This window comes from Corvus hawaiiensis, chromosome 4 (assembly GCF_020740725.1).
Source record: "Corvus hawaiiensis isolate bCorHaw1 chromosome 4, bCorHaw1.pri.cur, whole genome shotgun sequence".
NCBI lineage: Eukaryota > Metazoa > Chordata > Aves > Passeriformes > Corvidae > Corvus > Corvus hawaiiensis.
The window spans coordinates 39846779-39867803 of record NC_063216.1 but is presented as its reverse complement, the minus strand read 5'-3'; the positions used below and the strand labels follow the sequence as shown (position 1 = coordinate 39867803).

General features: G+C 37.1%; 1 protein-coding gene across 6 annotated transcripts in view; it reads left to right on the top strand.

Annotated features, from left to right (window-relative positions):
* The window catches only part of ACSS3 (acyl-CoA synthetase short chain family member 3), a 75109-nt gene that overhangs the window by 3078 nt on the left and 51006 nt on the right, over positions 1 to 21025 (top strand). For 2 of the 6 annotated variants that reach the window (XM_048302577.1, XM_048302581.1), the window contains exons 2-8: positions 5083 to 5227; positions 7708 to 7758; positions 10254 to 10442; positions 15264 to 15398; positions 15698 to 15838; positions 18176 to 18256; positions 18340 to 18435. In XM_048302577.1, coding sequence (XP_048158534.1) covers positions 5083 to 5227; positions 7708 to 7758; positions 10254 to 10442; positions 15264 to 15398; positions 15698 to 15838; positions 18176 to 18256; positions 18340 to 18435 — 838 coding nt within the window. Of the gene's footprint in view, positions 1 to 5082; positions 5228 to 7707; positions 7759 to 10253; positions 10443 to 15263; positions 15399 to 15697; positions 15839 to 16289; positions 16368 to 18175; positions 18257 to 18339; positions 18436 to 21025 lie in introns of those variants that run through there. The other 4 variants (XM_048302578.1, XM_048302579.1, XM_048302580.1 and 1 more) reach the window with 4 other exon arrangements.

Below are 21025 nucleotides of genomic sequence, written 5' to 3'. Positions count from 1 at the left end.
TGCCTCAGGTCTGGTGACAGCCCATCAGCTGGATCAACACTGGAGCCAGGACTGGTGATCTTATTTTCTTTCTTGTTTTCTTTCTCTCTCCCCCTCTTTATTTCATCTCTCTCTTTTACCTTTCACCCTACCTTTATCTAAAACCCACTGCCATGTGCTTATACTAGGTTATCAGGGACTAACTGACACCAATTTCCATATAAAGTGTGTGGAATTTACTAATAATGTCATTCTTTTTGACAATGAGCATTTATGAATCCTTAGGTTCTGCCCTTCCCTTAAGAGTGGGATGCCACAGACCTGCTTGAGCAGGTGCCCTCCAGAGTTCCCTTCCACCCTCAAGCCAGTCTGTGATATGGCCTTGTACAAAGATGCAGGTCGAAGACTCAACATCAGGCTGTAATTGCTTGCTTGCCAGGTACCTGTTGCTCTGAGGATAATAAAACTTTAAGCAATTCAGATTTGTGTAAACAAATGTCTCAATGTGCAACATGCAGTTTTATTTCTTTTTTTAAGTTCACTTTAGGTGTTAATAGGCTGTATATGATAGACCGTTGTACTTTAATGCCTCTGAAGTCCCAAATGGTTACCAGCAGTCAGTGTGCTCAGCAGGGTGACAGGTGGGCAAGTACTTTGAATATAAGAGAGAGAGAGAACATAGAGGAGGGTCTTTGATAGGACAGGCTGAAGAGAAAACAGACAATGGAACTCAGCTGAGAAAGAAGCCAGGCTTCCAAGCAAAACCATGGCTTGCTGGCTTAACAGGGTAAAGATGAAGTTCTGGGTCAGAGGTTTACCTTGGAAGCTGTTTATGGAGACCTGAAGAATAGTATTAAGAAGTTCATGTATGTGCTTCTTGAGTTAGAATTTGTGTCCTCTTTTGGAGACATTTTATTAGGTCAATTGAAAATACAGGGGTTTTTTTCAATATCTTTGCATTTGCTTGCAAAACCTGAGACTTGCAGAAACAGATGCTTTTCATGTATTTTCTAATGTAATTTATTTCAACTGAAGAAGTTGAAGGAGGCTGTTATTGTATTTAAAATGTAGGCATAAGGCAATTCTTCCTCTCTAAATGCTGTAAGAGCATGAAAGAAACATGCAACATGCTCCAGTGTGTTTTCTTCACTCTCTGCCATTGGAAATACCAGAATTATGTCAGTGGAATGCAAAATGATTTCCAGAAAGTAAGTGATCAGTGTCGCCATCCCCTGACTTGTTTTTTTGAATCAGTAAGCCCAGGTACTGTTCTAAGCTGCATCAGTGGCTGATACAGTGCAAAACATCTGGTTTTGCCTACATGAAAAATGATAAGAGATGAGAAACATGATTGGTCAAGAAAAGGATGATGGAATTGTTTGAAATTTTTTGGTGTAAAAGCCGAAAGGGAGACCTGGGTTTTAAAATACACAGAATTTGGCAAAGAAGTTGAAGGAAAAACTTCCTCGAGTTGGCTTTGAACAGGTCAAAACTGGAGGTCTTGAAGTGCAACATGGGAAAAATAGTCACCAGATGTTAGAGAGAAAAGTCTTTTTAATGCTGAAGTTAGTGAAACACTTGAACAGATTATTTTGGAATCTTGTGCAATCCCAGTTAAAAGGGTTAAAACAAGTATTTATTTAGGAGTGTGGAAACAGTTTTCCCTAACGTGTGCAGGCAGAGGGCAATTTTGCAACATATGTTTTTTCTCTGCTGCTAAGACATAAGTGCAATATATAATCCCCTTTGAATTTTAGACATGTTGCTCAGATTGCTATCCAAATATTGCTTACACTTCTAAAACTGTGACAAGATCAATTTACATAATAACCATCTAATATTGTCTCACATTTTATTCAGCTTCTGTTCTCATTTCATCTAAAAAATTTAAAAAAATAAAATCTACTTGATCCCAGGGAACCTAGCTGGGAAAAGTATATGTACCCTGCATAGCATGAAAGAATTTTATCAGTATGCTTTTTTTAAAAAAAGTGGTGCAAAATAATGCAGTTTTTCCTTTTGCATATATGCCATCTTTATTCAGAGCACTCCCTTCCGTCCTCCCTTCCATGGCCATTGCATGTAGACTAAAAATTGTCTCTGAGTACAACTGTTTTGATTCTTAGGATTGCAGATAGTGTTTGAAATTAAGGGATAACTTTTGAATATTTGAGTGAAGTGAATTAAGGCATAATTATGTGTTGCCTTCTTCAATGCTGTACTTATTTCATTGCTATCAAGGAGGCTGTTGTCACATCCAAAATAATACCAAATGCAATAAAAAATATTTCCAGGCCATATATGGTAGATGTTAAGCTGTATGTATTGGGAGTCTCGTGTGGGAGTCTAACTGACTTGCTGAGGGTAAAACATGAGGATCAGCCCTCTTCTATTTCTACTTCTTAAATGTTAATATAAAGTAGTAATTTTAAAGTATGATTTAAGAGGCAAGTGCACGTGCTTGAGATTCCTGGTTATGAAACAACAAACTCTGAGAGACCTCAGGGCTGGGGTCAGATGAAAGGTGTTGAAACCCAGTCACAAAGAGCCTGTATGTCCTAAGTGACTGCTGTAAGCAGAGAGGTTCAAGGGGGTAGGTAATCAGACTCAAATTATTAAGAAGATGCCATATTTGGCCTAAGTTATCTGATGTAATGTGGATTATCAAAGGCTGCTGCTTTCATGGATGTATGGAAAAAAAAGGCGTTAGAAGGATAGGTAGGTGTTGTCAGAATACCGGTTTAAAATGTTGCTGTGGTGCAAACTGTTTTGATACTATAGCCTGGTAAAAGTTCTGTGGTTTTTTGACTGGAGGAACCCTGTCATTTTTTTTCCACCACAGCACCAGTGGACAGTAGACAATCATCTCAAAGAGACTGCTAGTGAACTGAATGTAGTTTCTTTGATGTGTTAGAGTTGTTACTGTGTACTCTATTTGTTTGACTCTCTCTCTGCTCCATTTGTTTTATGTTATTAAATTGTCAGCATTAGGAACACAGCATACAATAAGGTTCTTCAGACTTGGATTCAGTTGGTAGTATGTGTTGAGATAATTATCTGATTAGCAACAGATTAGCATTTTACAGTCCTGCTTATTATGGCAAGACTTTCTGGCAGTTCTTGCAAACATCCTGCGGATCCGCTTCTGATCTTTCTGCAGTCTATTGGAATATTTTCTTTCTGATTCTAGACCACTGTTTGAAATAGAAGCATCTCATTGATGTCCTTATAGCAAGGGTCCTGGTTTCAGGCTGCTTTTTCTTTTCAGCTCAAACCATACAAATCAAAGTTCCTCACAGGTGCTCATCTGTATGAGAATCGCTGGAACAGAAACTTGCTGCAGCACAGGGCAGCTCTTCAAAGCCACAGAGCTTTTATTTGTCAGCCAGAATTTGAGCATGTCCTTGGGTGACAGTAGGAAAGCCAAATTCTCGTGGTTATGGTAGGTGCATCTTCACTTTTCTGATCCTGTCAGAACCTTCTTTTCCTTCTGAACAGGGTAGCAAAGCTCTCATCACACCTTCCAGATAGTCTTGGTTTTTGACTAAACCACAGTTATGTCTTTCACACACTTGTTTGTAAGTGATTGCTAAAAATTCATGTTGATGTTGCCATGTGTCTTTAGAAGAACCAAAGCTCTCATGCCTGCTCATGTTTTGACCATTTTTAAGTGAATATGCATAGCCCAGTTACTGTGTTCCCTTGCTTATATCATCCTACAGTGATTTGATATAAAAATCTGAGCCTTACACAACTTTTATGACAGTAATACAGAGTTTCTCTGTATTATGTGAAACAATTCCAGGTCCTTTATTGTTCATGTGGTTTTCCTTTTAGGGAAAGGGTTTTGTAGTAGAGAATGGTTTGTGAATTTCATGGTCCCCCACTTTCTTCTTATAAATGGCATTGTAAAGGAGTTGCAGTAAGTTTGCTGCATCCTAAACATCCTAACTGGTTTTAATTTCATAATTGCCTTTTTTGGACAATAAAAACTGTCCCATGGCGTCTGTATGTATGGATATAAGAGTAATATGTAAAATACCCTGATTTAGAGCACTCTTTTACTAAAGAGGAAAAGTGAAGAAGGAAATATTTTTTTTAACTAGTAGTGAGTTACTTTAGGCCATCTGTTATTTCTAGTTGCATTATAACAATATGTTATCACTGTACGGTTGTCCCCATAGAACCTTTTGGAAACTCTCAATTGTGTGTTTTCTGTGTATTGGTATTTTTGCTGCAGAGGGGTATGTACAGCTAGAAAAACAAACAAAAAGGGCATCATTTAGTGTGAGCTTTAACCTTTAGGTACTGTGTCATCTTCCAGTAAGTAGAGTTGTCTTTGTATCTGGTACCTTCTGTCTTTTTGTACTTCGAGGATTATGCTGATTATTTTCTTTTTCTGTGTAAACTGACAATAAAAGTGAAGCCTATGTTTGTGAAATGTTTTTCTTTAATTGGAAGATAAGAATTTTCTGTAAATGTCTAGCTATTGAAGAGGCTATGACTCATATCACTTCACAGAAAATTTTGAGTCACTGATGTAAAACAGTGTTGTCAAATGCATTATAATCATATGATCTTATAACTGTTTAGGTCACTTTCATTTAGCTATAGATGCTTGTATGCTTAGCTGTTATTGCCAAGAGATGAATAAGACTATTTTGAGTCCTGCACCTGTTTCCTTGAAAAGGATATGTGTGCACTGTACAAAGTAGGATAATAACATATTTTTGTAATGTCGAATTATTTTATGTGAATTTATGCTTTTTCTGTGATACCATAGATACAAAAATCAGTGATTAATGCAAATTAAGTTAAACCAAGACCAAGTTTAGCAGATTCTTAGCTAAGTCAAATAAGATACAGTACTTTTTCTCTGTTTTCACTAATAGTCGTATTTAGCTTGTTGAGTCAATCATGAGGTTACAGAATAAAAAATGACTTCCTGAAGTGAGTATAATGTTTTAAGAGCTATGTTTTAATTGAATGCTCTCATTCCTTAAAAGAAAAACACAAAATGCTAAAAAAAAAAAAAAAAAAAAAAAGAAAAAGTTGTCTTGGTTTGGAAGGCTGGCTATTACATACTTAAAACTTCTTTTTTAGGTTTGTAGGTGGAGAGCTGAATATCTGTTACAATGCTGTAGATCGTCATGTTGAGAATGGACAAGGAGACCAAATTGCCATAATTTATGACAGTCCTGTAACAAATACCAAAGAGAAAATAACATATAAGGAACTTCTGGAACAGGTATGTTTCAGAATAACCTTGTTAATGAGAAGGGGCAGTAAATATTGCATAGTACGTAGATACCAGAGAGGTAGAAATTGTCTACCTCACTAATTTACTTCTTTTGCTGTGCTCAGTATTGATTTATTAGCTTTACTACATCTGCCAAATTATACTGCATCCAATAGGTTTTGAACTTCCTCTATTTCCTCTTTTAATTTTACAGTTTAATTTTTTTTGGTTAAATTTTAACTTGTCTGTATTTGATTTCATTTTCTTTTCCCCTAACAGATCTTATTTAAAAGATTAAGCATAGCATTAGTCAAGTCTCTTGACAGTGGCTGTGATGAGCAAAAATAGAGTTCCATAGAAATGAAATGTGTACCTTGGCTATTGCTGCACATAATTGAGTGTAAGCCCAAATGAAATTTAACTGGGGGAACTCTAAAGAAAGTTGTGTGACCTGCCCCTATGCAGGCTGGTCATGGGAGTGCCAGTGGCTTTTCTGTCTGGAAGGTCTGTGGATTTCGACTTCCCTGTTGGCCGAGGCAGCTTGCCCCTGCTGAGGTTGTGAGTATCTGGTTCTGCATCAGCCCACTCAGATTTACTCTGTGCCTCATCATGGGCTGTTGCCACCACGGGTGTTTGCAGCCTGCCCCACTGAAAGGTTCTTGGCTCTCACGGCTGTCAGCTGGAGGTTTGCCCTCATGCTGTTACCCTGTTTTAGCTGGCTTCTTTCTTCCAGTTACATGTAGCAGTTGAACTTGAGTACAAAGAAATGTTGGAGTCAGACTTGGATTCTTCCTTAATGTGTTTCAATGTGCAAGATGGATTACTTTGAATGCAACACACTCACTGTACTTAAGATATGCATGTAGTGTCTGAAGTAATGTGAACCTATGGTTTAAAATGTGAAATGAGGTTCAGAATACAGTAATTCAGTTTGTGAGGGGTTTATTCCACTGTTGCAAGAAAAGAGAAGTCATACAGCTACAAAGAAATGATAAACCTGTTATTCATTCTACCTTTTAAGGAAAAAATAGAAAACATTTACTCCTTACCAGTTTTCTGTTTATTTACCAAGTTCAGAAAACAACTGGAGCTGGAACAGCTAGCTTTGGTCTTTGAAGAAGTCAGAAGACTTTGAAAGGATCCAGCTCCTTATCTAATTTTATTTATACTTATATATAACAAGTACAATTGCAATTTTATACATACAATTTTTGTGTCATTTTCCTTCAAGGCTTATGATATATACACAATATATATGCAAAGATATGTGTATATATTAAATCAATGTATATATACATTACATATAATACTAGTTTTATTTTAATGCAGTAATACAACATTTTAATGTAAATGATCTTAAGTGAACTTGCTTGGTAGAAATTTCCTCTGAAAAGAACTGGAAAATAGCCCTTTTTTCTGCTTTTTAAGCTTGATATTATATTAAGTCTCCTAAGTTTATGTCTCTGTAAGTGTATCAATTGTCTTAGGACATGGCAGATTTGTGCAAAGCGAGAAAATTTTGCTAGTTGACATACACATCCTTTCATCTACATTTCTTCTTAAAGAGCGTTGTCAAACCAGATGGAAGAACTGGTTTAAGTTTTCTGGGGTATGTAGCAGTACTCACTCAGAAGTTCATTATAATCTTTCTGGAGGCTGAGTCCTATCTAAATACTGTATCTGAATTCTCTACAGTTTGTTCTTAATCAAAAGCAAATAAATGTGAAAGGCAATATTTGAGATTAATAGCTTGTCTGTTGGAGCTTTCTGGTCCACTCCTGTACAGTAAGTTTAATTTAGTTAATCTGCTAGCTACTAGACTCCTGATAACAAAAGTGACAAAGAGATCTGATGAAAATGGGAGGGACACAGGCTGTTGTATTTTTTTCATGGATCTTGTAGGTCTAGGAGAGTTTAGCTTGCATTGACGGATTCTGTGCTTGTGAATCCCAGTCACTGTTCAACCCAGGAAGGTTTGGAATTCCTCTTTTGAGCATTTTGAATGGGATTTCTCGTTTAGTATCTTTTAAGAGGAATTCTTTTGGTATGGACCAAAACTGTTTTTAGTAACTGCTTGGAGTTTACTCCAGAACTGAATTACTTAGAAACCTTAGCTGCTAATACAGCTGTAGTAGTTGTTTGGTTGCTGGGTAAAAGTAAACCATGCTCACTGGGTCCATGTGTTTGATAGAAGTGTAATTTATGCTCTGATCTTCAAAGCTGAAAGCCTACTTGAGTTGCTTATTATATCACTTGGTCTCAAGTGATTTTATAACTGAAGTGTCAAATAAATTATAGTGAGTGAGCAGTCTTAAGCTTGAAGAAAAATGGAGAAATAGCATGTTAGTTTTTGAGTGATAAAGTACACTACACTGTCTTAGTGTAAATCATAAATGACAACGCATTGTAACAAAGTGGAAGATTTCATGACTTTTAACTCTTTAATGAAATGTCAGTACTCACTTTACCCCCCTCTCATTTTTTTTCAGAGTGATTGTGCTTGGATGTTTCAGGGCTACAACATCAATCTGAAGAGCAATGTAAAACTGCTTTACAATGTTCCTCCATCTTCCAAATAGTTGCAGATAGAGATAGTGTTTTATTATATAGTCCAAATGTTCCCTGGTTGTCAGAAAGATGAGTGAAAGGGCACAAGGAAAATCATAGATACCCATGTATTGTACTGGATTGTTGTCTTCAGTGACATTACACTCTTTAGGGTGGGGAAGTGTAGTATAGACAAGTGATTACTGGGTTTGCACAGGTGACATGTAGTTCCTGTCTACAGTATGCTGTACACCTGCTCTGCTTTAAATACAATTTAGCTATGATAGACTTAAATAGAAATTACTTAAGTACATGCAGATCTCTTCACTGTCTCCCTCCTACACCCAGGAACCAGTTATATAGCTTGTTTACAGGCAATTGAAGTCTTCTATTACAAAATTACTAATTATGATCATTAAATAATGTTGTTTTCCTTTAGCAAGCAACCATTGCCTTTTTCATAATTATTTATGAAATGATAATGAATAATAATAATACTTGTCCACTGTGTTTAACTATTTATTGCCCACTATCCACACTTACAGTGACTATAAAAGTACTTAGTAAATATTATTTTCATTGCCTCTGGCCTTGTTGTCAACCCTCTGCATGAGAGTCACAAGCAGGAAAGATAACTATTAGCTTTCTTGTGCCTTTGAGAGAAGGTAATGTTAGCTCTGTGTTTGCAGATTTTAATGTTTTTACACTAGGAAATATAGAAAAGTAATTTACCTTTGGAAGTAGAGTTGTTATCTTTATTTATAATTACTTTCACCAATTATACCTAGAAGTTACTGTAAATGCTGGTGGTATGGCAATAAATTCTAGCTTTGTACATGTCCAGGCTTTGGTTTTTGTTGAGTTTTGATAGTATATATCAGTTTTATATTATATTGATAGGTATTAATAAGTCTAGCATTAAAGATATTTTCTCTTGAAAATCAGTAATATTTAAGATAAGAGCTCTGTTCCATACAAACCATATAGATACCTTAGTTTGGTATAGATACCAAGTTTTCAGCTTGGTGTGGTTTGTAAGACTTTGCCTTACAAACATGTTCTTTCTTGTGGCTGAAAATAACAGCAGGTATTTATGCAATGCTTACAGAAAATGGAACTTATGCAGTATCTGCTGATGCAAGAGTGCCTGCCTGGGGCTTCTGTGTTTCCATTTTTTTAAATCCTCGGGAAGAAGTGTAGAAATGTGCTGTTTGATTGTGGATGAGCTGTGAATTAAATGCAAAGACAGAGCAGATGCTTCTGGAGCTTCTGGATGTTACTGTCTCAGGTTACTGAAAGTCTGAACATATATTTCCACTGAAGAGAGAAACAGTGAGGTGGGAAATGCATATATAAAAGCAATATAGGAGCAGAGGTGCAGGAAATAATGTCATTAGACAGAGAGGTAAAACAGTAGAAAAGAGCAGGCCTTTGGTTTGTACAGTGATCCATGATGCTTTTTCACTTGGGTAGTACATCACCTTAGCTAATTTAGTATTGGTTGTTTTTAGATGTCCTTACTGCATACAAAGCAGTTGATGTCCTCTTCAGTATATGTATCAGGATTCTAGGACTGAATGTAGTTACTCTTTAAAAAGAGAAAACTCAAATTTTTAAATAATATAAACGAAAGTGTTTCTTTCAGAAGGTGCCACATTTCCATGCCACAGCAAGCAGATTGGGACAACTGCACAGTGCTTGTCACAGGCTCCCATACTCACTGTAACCCAACTTACTATGTGCTGAATTGTCCATCCTGGCATACTAATGAAATATTCAATACTAGTTTTGTGACAGAATATTGTGTACTGTCAAAGTAATAAATATTTTCTCATGGCGTTCCAGAGGCATTGCTGCTGATCAGTCTGTTGCATTTCTTGACTTCCAGTCTTTTGCTGCTGTACATAGTCTGTCTTCAGGTTTCTGCATAGCAAAAATGAAAATCTGAAAATGAGAGCAAAAATGAATTTCTAAATCTAGATATTTCTCTGAATTTGTATTTATCTTTGGTTCAGGGTGTAAGGTTCTCAGATTCTGAGAAGTTTATGACACTGTAGTAAAGAAAATACTATATTTTGATTTGTGTTTCAAAGTTAGTTAGTTAGGACAGAACTTGTATTATGAAATGCCCTGTTCACATTCATTCTTAAGAGCTAAAATTGAGAAATATAAACAGTTACCTGATTAAAAGAATGAGCTGTTAGAAAATTTTCTAAACATTGCTATTGATTTTTTTTTTTGGCTGTACTGACTACAATAGTTAGACTCCTTCCATTTTTATTTTACAAAAGAAAAATATGTTAGTTTTTTTGCAAAAAGGAAAATGGCTTAAATTTACTGAACCTCTATTATATTACATCAGCTTTCTTTATCGTACCGGCTTGTCTCTTTAAATGTCGTGCATCTGTTGACTGTGTGAAAGTTGTTTTTTTTATGGGGCAACAGAAGATCTGGAGAAACTTTAAATATGAATGTTTTGTCAGTACAGGTCTCCAAGTTAGCTGATGTCATGATCAAACATGGTGTGAAGAAAGGCGATCGTGTGGTCATCTACATGCCCATGATTCCACAGACAGTGTATTGTATGCTGGCTTGTGCAAGAATAGGAGCCACCCATAGCCTGATTTTTGGTGGATTTGCATCTAAAGAGCTTTCAGTTCGCATTGATCATGCAAAGGTAATAACCTGTTTGGAGCAACAAACACCATTGCATTAGTTACTCCTATCAGTCAATGTCAAAAACCTATTGTTTTGGTTTTTTTCTAGACAGGATAACATTTCTCTTTGTGTGGCACGCGATCTCAATTTGTTTATAATACCTATTGTTGCAATATGAACAAAGTACTACATCTGTGCTGAGGTTGATACTTGTGTAGCAGACACTGAGTGAGGAATTTTGACACCTTCTAGAAAACCAAGAGTTTAACAAACTGTTGTCTGTATAGAGTGTACTTTCTTCTCATGTTTGTCAATCTTTTTCTACAAAGCATCACCTTAATCTTGGCTTTTGGTTCAGCATTTTCACCAAGTATATGAGGAAAATGCTGCCAACCCTAAATGATTTCATTGGTTTAATCTGATGTTTAGACATATTAGGGAGTACATTTTTTCAGCTATGTTGTGATTTAGGAATGGTATTCCCCAATCTATTGTTCTCACAGAAACCCTCCAAACCACGTGTTGCTTGCTCGATTCCCCCTTCTCCCTCCTCCTCCCTGTGGTGGGATGGAGAGGAGAATTGCAGACCTAAAAGGTACAGATCAGGCTGAGGTAAGAACAATATGCTAGAAAGAGCAATGAAATAAATGAACAGTAGCAGCAACAATACTCAGAGTGTACAAGAGAGGTGAATGATTGACACGTGAGTGGTCATCATGCGGAACGAGCACTACTCCACCACACCCTCTGGAGAGGACCTATCCCTTTCCCACCCTGTGTATGGCTTGAGGTGGGATAGAATGGCCTCTGGGTCCTGGCCATGCCCCTACTGGCTGTTATAAAAATTAACCCTGTCCTGGCTGGAACTAGGACAAGCTGTAATTTTACTTAATTTAATTTCTGCATGAAGCACGACAGTTGTGGAAACAGTTGCCTTAAGTGACTGTGCAGATTTCATAATTAATAGAGGTGAATGCTTTAAAGACTTGTGTTCGGCACAAGTTGAGCTTGTTTATAAAGCATTATGAAGTCTGTGTTATTGAAAATGAAAATAGTACTTGACTGATCTTAGTACCTTATAGGCATATTAGTAGCTTGTGTATGCATCAGTTCCAAACCAGCTAACAATGGAATGGCCTATTCTTGTTTTCTACTGGTGAGCAAGGTAAAGTCTTCGTCACCTTGATCAGGCACCTGAATCATTCAGACTCTCTGTGGTAGCCGTCTTACCACTGAATCATGTTGCTTAGACATATAAATCAAAACAGGATTTTGTATAGGGTCCAAGTCTCTAGGATCTGTGGAACTTTCACTTAGATTTCTGTGTACAGAAGTGCTTTTCAGATGACTGAAGCTTCAGTTTTATAAATATCTGTAAATAGAAAGTTGAATGCATTCCCCTTCCTCTCCTTGATGCTTTAACAAAGATGTTAATAAAATGGCCAGAATGGTTTATTGGAATGATGAAAAAAGGCTAACTACAGCTCTCTAGTTTTCCCTGTCTTCTCACTTCCCCATTTTTTTAACAAGCTGTAATTAGGGAAAAATAATACAAAAGAAAAAAATTTAAGCTTTAAAAATGGAGGTTGCTACAATGCAAATCATCTAGCATGTTTACTTTTAGAGTGTTTTCCAATTATTAACTAATTAATCCCAATGGTTTTTCCTCAGGGGAAAAAAGGGAGAGAGCACAATAATCATAATCCTTGCTTCATGCATTAAAATGAAAAGAGAGGAAGTTTAACTTTTCTACCCAAGGTCACATAGCAGCTCTTTTGAAGGTTTAGCTATAGAATTATTAGCTGCAGGCCATGGATTAAATCCTAATTTACATTGCCTTTTGGATTCTTTAAAAGGCAGGTCTGAGTGTTATGGATGATTTTTTGGTCCATCTGATGTATAATGAAAATGTGAGTAAAGAGGAGAGGCACATCCTCAATCTAAATTTCAAAACATGCCCCAATTTTCAACATGGCAAAGCTTTCATGATTAGTGAATTGCACACTCCTGAGGTTACGTGTAAGCACCTGTGATAGTAAAAATACTGAATAAATAAAGCAGTTGTACAATAACCTAACCTTTTTATTAGGCTTTTATGTGAATTGGTTTAGATGCTGCAGTACAAGACCTGATGTAGATAAAATTAATTAGAAAGCATTAAAGATGTGCAGTGGAAAGCTGGCTGTAAGATGCTCTTGTGGAAGAAAGATCAAACTTCACATTCTGTTGGAAAGTCTGAGTGAAAGAAATAAGAAGCACTTTCTAGTGACTGAAAAGGTACACTTGGCCAGCTTACCTTAATTTATCTTGAATTTTAAATAGGTCTGGGAATGCTGCAAAGTCCTGCAGCTGGTAATTTCTACTTGTGTCAGGTGTTGGCAGTTACAGGCCATTCTGCAGTGAATTGTGATGAAGTGATACAGAGCATGAGAACAGGATTTTTTGTCATCTTTCCCTTCACCTGAGTCTGGGAATATATAATTTGTAGTATCAAAACAATAGGTAGGTTTATAGAATCATAGAGCAGTTGGAAGGGACCTTTAAAGGTCATCTAGTCCAACTTCCCTGCAATGAGCAGGGCATCTTCAGTTAGATCAGGCTGCTCAGAGCCCTGTCAAACCTGACCTTGAATGTTCCCAGGGGTGGAGCATGTATCACCTCTCTAGGCAACCTGTGCCAGTATTTCACCACCCTCATTGCAGAAAATTTCTTCCTTATATCAAGTTTAAATCTACCCTCTTTTAGTTTAAGACCATTACCTCTTTGTCCTATTGCAGCAGGCATTGCTCATGTCCAGTTTTTCATTCACCAGTATCCCCAAGTCCTTCTTGGCAGGACTACTCTCAAGTCCTTGATTCCCCGGAATGCACTGATTTTTGGGGGGGTTTGCCTGGTACAGGGGCAGGACCTTGCACTTGGCCCTGTTGAACCTCATTAGGTTGTCATGGGCCTACTCCTTGAGCTTGTCCATATCCTTCTGGATGGCATCCTCTCCTTCAGGAGTGTCAGCTGCATCACTCAAGGAGTATTAGAGACTATAGAAAAATTTGTAGGAGGAGTCTTTACAACAGAACAAAAGTGTTGGTTTTGTACTATTGGGCCTTGCTTTATCTCATTTCTACTTCATAATCTTGTTGTTTTTTTCAATAGCTCACTATTTCTGTCATTCCTTCTCCAGCAGACCCTTGAACTCTCCCTGGTTTGTTCTTCAAATGAGTTATATTTCCATCTAATCTTAACATGCAGGACTACATGGAACCACAGAAGAGGTGGGAAATGGATGTATGAAAGCAGTAGGGGAGGAGAGGTGCAGGGGCGATAATGTCATTAGGCAGAGAGGCAAAAGAGTAGAAAAGAGCAGTTAAAACCAGTAGTGGGCCTTTGAGTTGCACAGAGTGATCCATGATGCTTCTTCACTTGGGTAGTACATCACCTTAGCTAATTTAGTATTGGTTGTTTTTAGATGTCCTTACTGCATACAAAGCAGTCGATGAGCACAGGTGGCATCATATACAAATTACTTTAAAACTAGTGGTGACAAGAGTCTTTCATCTTAACACTTGAATAGAGCTGTATGTCTTGTATTTATTACAAGTCTAACTTCAGTTAGAAGCTAAAAGTTAGACTAACTTCAGGGTGGCCTCCCGATAAATTTTCAGTTTAACTGCATTGTATTGTATCATCTTTTATTAAATCAGTGCATTCCAAAAAAGAAAATTATGAATGCCGAAATTTTAAAGCTCATTTGGAATCTTTATTTTGAATACACACCAGTTAGGGATTTTTCCTGAATGACAGATTTGGACAGGAAACATTTTATTATTGCACAAGAAAACAATCTGCTGAATTTAATGCAGCTTTAACTGTGGCGTTGGGGTTTATGCCTACTTAATAAGATTTATGCTAATGCTACAATTAGTAAACTAGCTTGATCAAACTGAGGGGCATATGATAAATAAACTTCTAAAACTTCAAAACAAAGGAGATTGAAGACTCATTCTTTTCCAAATGAAATATGTTCTAACACATACTTTCTTTCGTGCTACCTTTTCTTCCCTGAAGAACTAAAAATAAAAATACTGATCTTCAGACCTAAGTTGAAATAGCTTGTATGCAGATTTCTTGACTTAGGAAGTCTTATATCAAAACCTGTGGTTAATTTAATGACAAAGATGTGAAGTCCACATTTGGAAATATAAATTAGTCTAAAAAGCCCCAGAGCTATACAAATCTGATTTTAGTTGTTTTGCACCCTCAATCCTTCAACCATCTCTTGAAAGACTCTAGCCTTACTCCCTTCATGTGCCTTATGACTGTAGCTTATTCTCTTCATGTATTTCTAGTTTCCTGCCATCTCTTTTTTGCCTTCTTTTCCCTCCTGTGACATTTATTGCAGGGTGTGAAAAAGCCAGCAAAGTTCTACAGCTAGTATGGAAATATGAAATTGGAAACATTAGGAAGAAGGCAAAACAGTACAGCTAACTGTTGACATCACTGCACCACTCTTCCTTAATGGAGGAGCTAAGATGGACAGGAGTTTTTCTCTCTGTGTTTATTAATATTTGTGCAACTGGTAAGAAGTTAATATTGTTGATTTCTTACCCAAATTTGTTTGAAAATAGTGAAGTGTCAGAAGTTATTAATGTTCTTCCGAACAAAAAGCAAGTGCATGGACAGTGAGATCACACAATCTTGATTTACTGTAGAAAACTGATCTAAACCCATTTCTAATTATGTAAAGATAAATTTTATATATTGAATTTAATGGAAGATGTTATTAGGTTACATATCTAAAATATATTGCAAATGTACATATTAACTATCTAACTTCTTTTTTTAGCCCAAACTTATTGTAACAGCAAGTTTTGGAGTAGAACCGAAAAGGAAAGTGGAATACGTATCTCTCCTGGAAGGAGCACTGGCAAGGGTACAGAGCAAACCTGATAAAGTTCTCATTTACCGCCGACCTAATTTGGTGGGTGCACAGTTGTAGTGCCTTTATGTTAACTTTCAGATAGATGCTTGTGTAATGCATGTGCCTTTACTTTTTTGCAAGTAAAATTTTACTGTACTTATTGTAGTTTGTTTTTTAATTTTAAAATTATATTTTATATATTAATAAGATTTAAATACTAAATAGAACTAAAGCAGTATGAATGTACAGAAAATTGAATAGTACTATATAAAAAATTTGAATAGTACATGTTTTTTGATTGAATTCCACTTATTCCATCTGGTTTTCTTTTGACAATTTTCTTATTTTTCAATGGGCAGGGCCATGTTCCTCTTACCAAAGGTCGTGATCTTGACTGGGAAGAAGAGCTTGCAAAAGCACAGTGTTCAAAATGTGTCTCAGTTCCCTCAGACCATCCACTTTATATTCTGTATACATCTGGTACAACAGGTTTGCCCAAGGTAGAGGACTATCAGTCGTCTAAGTGCCTGCGACCCCTTGAAAATTCCCCTTGAATTTGCAGTTCCCCTTGAAAAACTATTTAATTGAAAAGGTTGAAAATGTTTGCCAGAGCACAGTGCTATAAAATGATAAGCACTGCTAGAAATGGTTTAATCTCATTTATTCACATTTCACTATTGTAAAGGCAGTGTCTAGGAATAAATCATGTTTGCTTATTTAAATAGTAGTAATATAAAAATAAGATGCGTTTGCTTCAAATGTTTGTACAAAATAAACTTTTGAGGAAAGCAGAATGTCTTTTACTCAGTACTATCTTCTGTGTTTTAACTTTCTTAGGTAAGCGTAGTATAGTCACTTAATGACAAGATCAGTTAATACATCACTTGTGTGGTAGCATTTATTGCTGACTAATCTTGTTCATTATTTACATATTAGCTAATTTTCTTGTAGATAAGACATGGTGAATGACATTACAGATTAAATGGAATAATGCATGTTCTGAAGGCTTGTGTTACTGCGCAATTCTGAGTACGTAATACCCTAAAAACAGAAGTTTAGATTAAGTGAAAATTAACAAAGGGTATTCTTTGAAAATGTTTGCTTTGGAATGTAAATTAGTTTTAACAATCTATTTTTAAAGGATTTCATTTTGACAGTGAACTCTCTGAGTGTTTGCTTGGTACTTGCAATGCGCTTTTACAGTGTGGAAGACGAGCTGAATACAATTTTCTGGCGAGAGTCTTACCACCACTGATTCAGACAGTATCACACAACCTGAAGAGAGCAGTTTAACTACTAAAAAATTATGTAATGGTGTTGCCTGTGAAGTTCAGAATCTCTTAGGATGTAAGGGAAAACAAACATCAGTTTTTCTGAGAAAAATGTCTTCTGTTTTTACCTTCAGTGTGGGCCTTTGAAAGCAACATGTATATCCTAGATTTGGATATGTATGTTATATTGTCAAAAAGCCCAAGATGAGATCCTTTGTTACAATAGGTATTTTCCTTGACTGAGTATCAATAGAATATCTCAGAGGTAATAGTTCTCAGAAGTTTACTTCACTGTGTTGTCTCTGCAGAGAAAAATACAGATACCTTTAATTAATCACCCTTATGAGAGAGATTTTCAACTAGCAGTAAGCTACAATAAGTAACTCTCAGTGAATAACTTTTTTATTCATTTAAGGAACTTAATTTAAATGGTCATGCAAGTAAAACTACTTGGTTATGACCTTCATAAAAAACTTTTGTTGATCTCAGAGCAAAGGTGAAGTTAGAAGCTGAGTGGACCAAAGGCAGTCTGCTGCCTGGAATTGGTGAAGTGTTCGTAAACCATTCTCTGCCTTAGCAATCTCCATTTTAATGAGTTAATTTATCTCTGTGGTCTCTCATTTCGTGGATAAGACTTGAAAGTGTCTGTTTCATTCTATTAAGTACATCAGAGAATGTACCATGCGTGGCACAGAAAGACAGCTGCATTGTAATGTCTGTGCAGTGCATATTTGTTTGGTCCAGTGGATTTAATCTGAATTTTAGTTTAGAACACCAGGACATAGTTTACTTAATTCTTTCTTTGGTAATAGTGTACTAAAAGGTGATGAAATGTATATTGACCATACTAATACTGCAAAATATTTCCAAAATTTTAATAATGTTCTAGAGCTGGTTTTTGGTTTACCAAGGTACATGATGCTATTGATAATCTCTCATTCTAATTTTTAAATCCCTCTTTTAGCTGAAGACTGGGATGGTGTTCATTTAGCATTCATATGTGCACTTCAGACTAGATAGTAAACTTTCAAAAATATATATAGGTTTAAGCCAATTTTCTGGCATCTTTAAAAAGAGTCAGGGCAGAAAGACAGATACATTTCATGGAGTAATCCACCCCAGTTGTTTTAGGGATTGTCTACTTTGCAGGTGCTTCTCTTTTCCAGAGATGATACAGAGAGAGTAGGCAATGAATTAAAAATAGGCCTAGCATTTGGATGGTACAGTTTAAGTGAGGTAAATACTTAATATCTTATTTTTTGTGAACATATATTGACTAAATATTTTTATATCCAACTTTGGTGAGAGAATTTTAGCTTTGTTAGTTATCTTCTGAATGTTTGTTTCATTGTATGTTTGGTTTTTTGTTTTCCAAAATTACTTACTTAGTGGAAGTGTTAGTATATTCTTATTGGAATAGATCCTTTTCTTAAGTGAGAAGTATTGGAGTTAGACAACTTTAATTCTATTGCTGCTAAAACCTTAACATTTGATTGAAGACAGCAATATAATTGTATCCTTCAAATCTTAATCTTAAGTACTTAATACTCAAATTTTCTCATTTAGGGTGTTGTGAGACCAACAGGTGGCTATGCAGTTATGCTAAACTGGACCATGTCAGCTGTATATGGCCTCAAACCTGGTGAGGTAATTCTATTGAAATGTCATGTAAGCATTTTTGAATGCCTCTTATAACTCCTAACTGTAATTTTGTTTATATTTAATTTTAGGTGTGGTGGGCAGCTTCTGATTTAGGCTGGGTCGTTGGCCATTCCTACATTTGCTATGGACCTCTCCTTCATGGTAATACTACAGTTTTGTATGAGGTATGATCTAGTCTAAAAAACCCCCCTTGGAAATGGCACCATCTCTTCCAACTGATGATCTAGATGATCCTGTTTATGCCTGTCTATTCTTCATGCCGCAGATGTTTAAATTGTGTGTGTATCTTCAGTGTTTATACTCTCCTACCTATTACAGTAATTTTTAAGGAAAACTTACTTCACTGTTCTTCAAGCTTGTCTACATTTGTGTGAAGGGCGATGGTCAGTGGCGTAAGGAACTCTGGAACAACAGAACTAGAAATAGCAGATGGTGGAGTGTACCTGTGTTATTGATTAGACTACCTTTATTTTGGAATTAGGAGAGGGTGTTGTGTTTTGCATGTCTTGTGATGAAAAATACTTCCTGGATCTGAGTTGGATGCAACTGAGAGCTGTATGGTTGGAACCAGAACTTCTAAGGAGACTTGTCTCTTCTTTCTTCTCTACCACTCAAGCAAACTGAACCCAAGACTCAGATGACATTTGGGGCTTATTCCTTTCCTTCAGGGGATGAAACCTTAGTGGGGTGGCGAGGAGACTAGTCCAATTAGTGGCCTGCGGCATCCTGAGTTTGCTGCTCAAAAAAGTAATCATGCTGCATTACATTGTTATTTTTTTCAGAATTTATTGTTGATTTTCTCTCTAATCATGAGGCAGGAACATAAATTATTTTAAATTTTTTCTCTTTCCTACTGCTGTATTTTCCAATAGTAAGAACCACTGCGTTGGTGTTCCAGAACACTGAGCAAGGGGCAACCTGGACCTTGACAGCAAGCGCTCTGAAAGGCCCAAAAGCTTGTTTAGCACCGTCACACCACCCTGTTAATAGAGTCAAGCCTGCTGCAACATGTGAGAGGGTTGACAAGCAGAACTGCATTAATTTCAATTAGAAGACCACCATGTTCTTGATGAGATGGCAAAACCATTCTTGAGATGTGGCATGGTGTGTGTGCCCGTACCACAGACATCATGAACAGATCTTCAGGGGAGGGGAGAGCACTCCACCAAGCCCACTGATCGTGAGGACCTCAACACCCTTAGTTCCAGGACCCACAGTCTGTGAGATAAGTCCAGGAAAAACTGTGCTGTAATACTATATTTATGTGTATGTGGATGCCCCATTCGTGGAAGTGTTTAAGGCTGGGTCGGATGGAGCTCTGAGCAACCTGGTCTAGTGAAAGTTGTCCCTGCCCACAGCAGGAAGGTTAGAACTAGATGAAATTTTAAGGCCCCTTCCAACCCAGGCCATGCTATGATTCTATATTTCTATGAAATGTGCTTGCAACCCCTGTGAGAGGACCCTGTGAGACAACATGCAGGAACATCCCCTCTCTGCTTCAGCAGGTCCAGATGCCCACGCAGGTGTGCATACTCCTTTCCTGTACATGTATTGAGTGAGGGACTGTGTTTAGGAGGTTTCTGGTGGAATTAGGGCACTCATTGCATAGCTGTGGAAAGGCAGCATGAGTCTCTGGATTGCCTGTGAGAGCTGCTCTGCCTTGGGAAACACTTTTCCAGGCAGGGGCTGTGAGGGAAGTTTTGTGGATCAACAAGCTCCATCAGAGACCACCTGCCCCATCCCAGCTCTGCCTGTGTACCAGGCCTGTTCCTGGCCACTGCAGAATCCATGGATGTGGCATACCTTGATAACAGCTCTCCTCAGCTTCTGCACAAAAGCCCAGTCGCTGTCTCAAATGCAGTGTATTAGGGAGCTACCCAGTGGTGTAGTGGTACTGCTACCTCTAGCCATGCATTGGATCTTGTCCCTGCCCTGCGGTCAGCTCCTTGAGTAACAAATACCATTTAGGGTGATATCATTTCTTTGAAATGCAGTGCATAAGGTAGTGGTTGTTGGCAATATATTATCTCTTTCTCTACCCCAAGTCACACTCAGGAAAGGTCATAAAGGGAAGGGCATAGCAGGCTGGAGTCTGGTATAGTTGAATTAGCCATGTTTTTGGATGGAATTACTTAGGGGAATGTGTGAAGCACGCAAGTGTGAAAGAGGAAAAACTGAGGACAGAGAGAAGTATTGGGGATCAGTTCTTTTTTAATAATTGCATAACATTTGCCACATTGCAAGATATTGACGTCCAGTGGTATTCCTCCCATCCCACTCCGTGCACTCCTCAGTGCACAGTGGGCTGATGACTGCAGTGAAGGAGCAGGAAAAATCCTTGCACAAGTGTATTCATGGATGCCCCACTTATAACAAAGATATAAATTACTTTCACTAGAAAAAATAGAAACAAAATAATAAAAAATATAGAAAGAAATAGTTTTCAATCCTTTTAGTTTTATTCTATTGCAAAAGAATTCAGTTTTCTAGTTTGTCTGGAAAAACCCCAGTGATATCCCACTAAATTCCTAGAATTTTAAGGCTGGGAACCACGGTTGACTTCCTGGATCTTCTGAATAAGAAAGAGCAAAAACTTCACCCAGTAGCAGAAATGCACATTTACAGACTCAAATATTGTATTAGCTTGAGTATTAAATTACTATAGTCTAATTAATGTTTAAGCACCTAATAGATGTTAATTAGATTCTTCATTCTAAGGGGATTAACTCAGCACTGCTACAATAGTTAAGCAGA